The sequence below is a fragment of the Asterias amurensis genome, chromosome 6, assembly GCF_032118995.1.
Source record: "Asterias amurensis chromosome 6, ASM3211899v1".
NCBI classification, from domain to species: domain Eukaryota; kingdom Metazoa; phylum Echinodermata; class Asteroidea; order Forcipulatida; family Asteriidae; genus Asterias; species Asterias amurensis.
Genome location: NC_092653.1, coordinates 12827973 through 12833998, shown reverse-complemented (window position 1 = coordinate 12833998; position 6026 = coordinate 12827973). Strand labels below are relative to the sequence as shown.

The 6026-nt window shown below is 39.6% G+C and overlaps 1 protein-coding gene across 1 annotated transcript; it reads left to right on the top strand.

Annotated features, from left to right (window-relative positions):
- The first annotated feature begins 3567 nt into the window (after positions 1–3567).
- On the top strand, positions 3568–4886 carry LOC139938213 (L-selectin-like). Its single transcript, XM_071933614.1, has 3 exons — positions 3568–4201; positions 4455–4519; positions 4746–4886. The coding sequence occupies exons 1-3, from the start codon at positions 3568–3570 to the stop codon at positions 4884–4886; spliced, it is 840 nt and encodes a 279-aa protein (XP_071789715.1).
- The last annotated feature ends 1140 nt before the right edge of the window (positions 4887–6026 follow it).

Sequence of the window (6026 nt, the reverse complement as noted above, 5' to 3'; positions counted from 1 at the left end):
GGCGTTCAATTGAAACAGAATACTACCTCAACCTCAAGTGAGCTGTTTCCAGGTGAAAACCTAAACACAAACAACCAAAACCAAATAAACTAACCAAAAGTCAAGACCACACACTGCACAACACAGAAGCTGTCGTACGCAATGCAACTATTGATCGTAGTATCACTATCCTTGAGTCTGGCAGCTCCTCCGTCGAGGGAAATCAACATCTATACAATTCTTGAAAACTACCATTAGCTGACTTCTTCTCTGATGCTCGAGACCTTCAAAAAAATAAATGCCTGCATTAAAATTATCCGAAGAACAATTGAATTGTGTCGAGGAGAGTGGGCGGGAATAGAGGAGCCGAGAGAAGAAGAATAGATCTGAGAACAATAGACGAACAATAGACCTTTAATCACTGCCTCCTTCCATATTCATCAAGGTCATGATGAAAATACATTACAATGAATACTGCAGTAGCCTCTTTATTGAAAAGGGTGCCAGACTACTAAGTTCCTATTGACACATTGGTCTAGTTTATCTATGGCCCTTTTCGAAACCACGGATTCGGCTTTGGCTTCGGCTTTAGGTTCATTTTTGTTGTCTAAAGCCCTGAGCACGTATACGCAAGGCACGCGCAGATGTCAAAACACTCGCGGGGCCAAGCTAGGCTGAAGCCTAATGAGCAAGTTCGGGTGAGTGACTAGACTTGACCAGAAACTGTGACGTAGCTCTCGAACTGACCTTATCGACCATGCTCTAGTGCATGGTTCGTTATGGCAAAACATCAAGGCAAAACATCAATAATCAGTTATATTTAGGGCAACAATTTAATCCTAATTAATTTGATTAAAAATGCTCATAACAATGCTAACCGTAGTTTACGTAGTTGTTAATAATTCTCAAAGGATGACAACATTAGTTATGAGCGAACGGGCCAATTAATTAAACACTATGCACAACATTGTCCGTTGGTTGTAACAACCAAAATTAGCAGTTTAGTTTTTAAGTTCCCAGATACAAGCAGTTTTCTTGAAAATGACTTCATTTGTGAGGGAATTTTTTTTAGAAGAAAAACAAGTTCTAGTGTAAACTTCACAATCAGGGAGATTTCAGATTAAAACTAAACAACACTGTTTTTTTCTTCATCTCAACCATTTCTATACCACGAGCTTTCAGTCAAAGAACAAGCAGGGGATCATTTAATGGGTACAACACAACATGGTATTTTGGTTGGTAAACAAAAACCAATAGTAAAATTATTAATGTAGGAATCCAAAGTGCGCCCTCATTGTTGGATTTGTTCAAAGTCAACTTTTGGTTTTGTCACGTGACAATCACCCACTTTTTCTATAGCTTCGACTTGGAAGAGCAACTAACTTATTTGGGCTGTGATTCTCTCTATTTTAATAGGAAGCAGGGAGCATTTAACCTATTTATATGGGATCAATAGAGTTGTAGAGATATTTGTGAGTATTATTCTGTGTTTTTACCCTCATTTGGATCGTTTTATTTGTAAAACCATGTGTGTATGCCAGGCAGCACTGTCACACACGTGCGTCCATTAGCCTCTGTGTGTGCTGACCTTTTGGTGAACTTCGTGCACTGCATTATGTAGACTACATGTAGTGTATACTGTAGTGTTATAACTTTTTGTATGTTTTCTATGGGTTGGAAGTATGAAAACCTGTATAGAAGAGATGTTCATATAAACGTCATTGGCTTATTGACTGTTCCATTTATTGAAATGTATTTTGGCGAATGCTCGTCCTTTATGAAGTAGAGGACCGTCTCTCACCTTCCCGTCCCTCTCTCTCTTTACATTAACGAAGGCCAATGACAAGATATCTATTTATAAAAAGCTATACAAAGGAACTAACTCGTTGGTTTTATAATCAAATATCGTTGGCAGGGTTACAAACAATAATTGCGTTACCGCTTACCAACTCTCTATATTCGCTAATTCAGCTCTACCGGCAACGTTTCTTGTATATGGGTGCAGAAGAGAGCAGCCAATTTTAAAATTTAAAGGAGGGGGGGGGGGGTATCATGCCCAATGTTGAGCACCGACTTGTACATACAGGACATTGACTTGTATTCCTTTCCTTGAAAGCCACTCATGGTATGATAAGACAGATATTTAAGATGGAGATGCACTATAAAATATAAAATACGGAATATTTTCCTTATTTTTATGTATTTCCAGACAACACACAAACAGTAAATAGGGAAATAAAACAATAAATAAGACTACAGAGAACAAGCCAGTGAATATAAACCAAAAAGGGCGAAAATAATCACTATTTAAAGAAAATCGAGACACTATGATACACAATACACCCCCCCCCCCCCCCGCACAATTTCTACTCTTTCTGCATACAATCTTTTGAAGGGAGATTTAATCATTGTCGAAGAGGGTTGGGTGAAGGTTGGGAAAGATGAGTGGGGAAGGAACGGTGAGGAGTGGGGGGGGGGGGTTATAGTATGGTGGGAAGAAAACATTTATTTCGTTTTAGCCGTAATAAACCTTGACATTGGGCCTAGTATGCTACAGCAATAGGCTTCTTGGAAATCCCAAGACCAGTCCACAAACCAAGTTTGGAGTTGATATGACAAGTACATCTCGAGGTAACATTTATGTTGTTTTAGTCAAATAACTTTGGGCACAATTTCAAGGAGTTTTTACACGGTGGAACCGAAACTCCCTACTATAGGTATAAAAAAAAAAAAATGAAAACAACAAGAGTGTTTAAACGAGACCCCTAAAAACAAATTAAGAATTTTGAAAAAAAAGTAAAAATATGCAAAACTTGGTTATTAAAAATTGTGTACTACATCACAAGTTATCTAAATGAGTACTTGTGAACGTTTGTCGAATTGCTTCACATTTTTATTGCTTCACATATTGTTGTTTCGTCATCAGCCAATACAGGTAGGCCCTTTCACTTCGATGCGCACACTTCTCGCCCCAATTATTTGTAAATTGTTTTTTTATCAATACATATGATTTTTTTTTAAACCTTGATAATTTTTGTGATAATTATGCTTGGCTGGGTATCACTGACACGTCACCACTAGTCATTGATTTCAGTTTGCTCTCATTCTATATACAAGGTACAATTGCACTCGCTTCAGGGACCAAGTGATATCAAAATCATTACCCCCCCCCCCCCCTCGAAATTAAGTGCGTCAGATCTACCGACAAATGAATATTCAAGGCCTCTTTTGGTCTTTATAAAAAGATGGTGAGTGACATACTAAAAAAAATCCACGGCGTTTTAATGTTTATCCGTTGCCAGGGAAATCGGGAAAACATTGCATGGATATTTAAATCTAAAGCCAACTTGGTGCCTTTTCGTGTTCTTGAGGTCAATTCCGTAATACAACGTGTCCATTTGATGCCATATGAGTCCGATGCATATAACAGCATGTTGATCTGGTTACACTAACGTTATAAAGCTACCAAGGAGCTGACGGGCAGCAATTTATGTTAAACTGGACATAAAAACACTCAGCTGGTTTTATCCGACATTAAGTAAAAGTCATTGTTGATACATTCATATTAAATTATTCCTGTCAAACACCATGAATATTATTCAACCAATATTCGTTCTGTGTGTTTGTTTTGGCTGTCTGCTGGCTGAAATCTGCCCTCGTGATTGGCACCGATACGGCGAGTCATGTTACTTCATTATAACTGACATGATGGATTGGTACGAAGCAAATCGCACTTGTGCCGAGTCACGAGCCATTATAGCCATCCCAAACTCCCAATCCGAAGAAAATGACATATATCGGGAACTGTTCCAGAAAAACCTTGACCAGACACAAGGCGCCGAACTTTGGATTTGTTGCAATGACATCGAGGAGGAGAGAAAGTGGCAGGACTGTCCATTGAAGGATGAGACAAATGGATACGAGAACTGGGGGATAGGACAACCAAGCGATCGATACAAAATGTATAATTGTGGACAAATTTGGCGAGATCAATGGGACGATACTGACTGCTATGATCCGAAGTACGCAATATGTGAGCGACATGTATCCACACCGGTATCCACCACGCTGCCCGGCATTAACGGCCGCCTCACTCCTCAGTGCCTGCTACACCACGCCATGAAGGAGCTAATGGGCAATGGTGTTGTGTCGTGCGGCAAGTCTTGCCGATCACACCCTCGATGTCACTCCTTCAATCTGATAGAACAAGATTGCCCACCTGGTAAGTGGACCACTTAGAAATGACTGGCGAAGAAAATGATGGAGGCATCTGTGACCACTTGTTTGAACTATAGGAACCTCCTGAAGACGAGCAGAGTGTTATGTTCGAAACGTCGAGACCCAACCGGCTCTTTGTAGAACCAACACTCACCCATAAGAGACGTTTACACGTGATTGTACCCGCAAGTTCACTATTTATTTATAGTTTCTTCTTATTTCTCCACACCATGCAAAGCTTCAAACAATACTTATAGTAACCTCAACCCACAATAACATCAGTATAGAAGGAAGAAACCCACTGTTTGAGAATCAAAATCAGGCAAATGGAGAACTAAACAATGAAATCCAATCGGATAGTGGACAAAAGTGATATAACAATCGTTGACTACACATCCAGAAAGTTATTGGAGAAATATAATTGACTGTTGCATGTGAAACTTTTTTTACAGCATTTTAAAGGACTAAACAATTTCAAGCGCAAGTAAAAATTACTTTTGAAGTTCAGCGCTTATATTGTAATCAAAAGATGACTTTATTGTTTACAGACTCTCAGAGTTGCAAGGACATCATCATCATTATCATCATTCTCTGAATCCATCATGGGAGACGTAGAGCCGCCCAACCATTGCGTTCTGATGCAGATTGCCACAGCTTCCATGCCGCCCGGGACCGCCCAGGTGCTATGAGGCCGTCCTTTTGGTCCCTACCAGGCTGGGCTGGGGCTTGTACATTTTAAATGCAACATTGTGTTACTTACTTGATAATTACTGTGGATTGATGTACAAACACATCATTGTTTTCGACTCAATGATTCGCTGTTTATTAGCTCCTATTTTCAGTTTTAATTTGTCATATCTCAAACCTTCAAAGTTTATACTATAACCATTTGGAATCCTGTTTTGGAAAAGATGGGGAGATATTTACACTTGTGTTATTTCAATGTACTTTCAAAGAACCATGGCTGTCGTTTTAGTTCCGTATGAACATAATTCGTATTCTAAAGCTTGTAAATACGGCAAATAAACTAACATTAACATTCAAAACTATCTTGTTGTCACTGCCGATTGTAACTTCCACCAACTCGGTTATGGCAACATTTCTTTTGTTTTAGTCATTTGGTCACAATGACCTGAAAGTTTGGCATGGTGTCCAAAAGCAATAGGCTTCTGTGGGATCCCAAGACCAATCCTTAAATAAAGACCAATCCACAAACCAAGTGCGGTTTAGTTGTGACAAGTACTTCTCGAGGAAATGCTCAAACAAAAATTCCTTTGTTTTAGCCTCAATGACCATTGTTATGCCTATAGTCCAACAGCGTCAGAACTCTGGGGTGGAAGGGGGGAATCCCAAGACGAATCCCCAAGAAAGACCAACAAACCAAGTTAGAGTCTCAAAATATTGCTCAGACCAAATTTTCTATGTTTTAGCCATAATGAAAATGTTTTTTTGCCTGTAGTCCAAAAAGGACAGAACACTGGGGTGGGGGATCCAAGGGCCAATCCAAAAGAAAAGTTTCGAATCCTTCTGAGTTATATATAATTTGTACACCCCCCCCCCCGACGGAAGGACATGTCGGTAACAGAGTGTGCCCCTTTCGGTTGCTTCGCCTCCGCAGGGCATAACACTAAGACAGAGACTGGCTACTTACACAAACGGGGAAAACATTAATGTTTGAGAAGACTACAATGTATGCACAGACCCCCACCCCACGCCACACATTGTTTTTTATTTTTTTGGTATTGTTTTATTACCGTGGAAGAAAATATCTCACGCCTTATAATTCCGATCAATTCTTCGGCAGAACTACGTTTCTTTGGAATACTAAT

Coding starts and splice junctions, on each gene's coding strand:
- LOC139938213 (XM_071933614.1), top strand. CDS start 3,568: ATGAATATTATTCAACCAATATTCGTTCTGTGTGTTTGTTTTGGCTGT. Junction 4,202..4,454: donor AGAACAAGATTGCCCACCTG/GTAAGTGGACCA, acceptor CAATACTTATAG/TAACCTCAACCCACAATAAC. Junction 4,520..4,745: donor TGTTTGAGAATCAAAATCAG/GCAAATGGAGAA, acceptor TATTGTTTACAG/ACTCTCAGAGTTGCAAGGAC.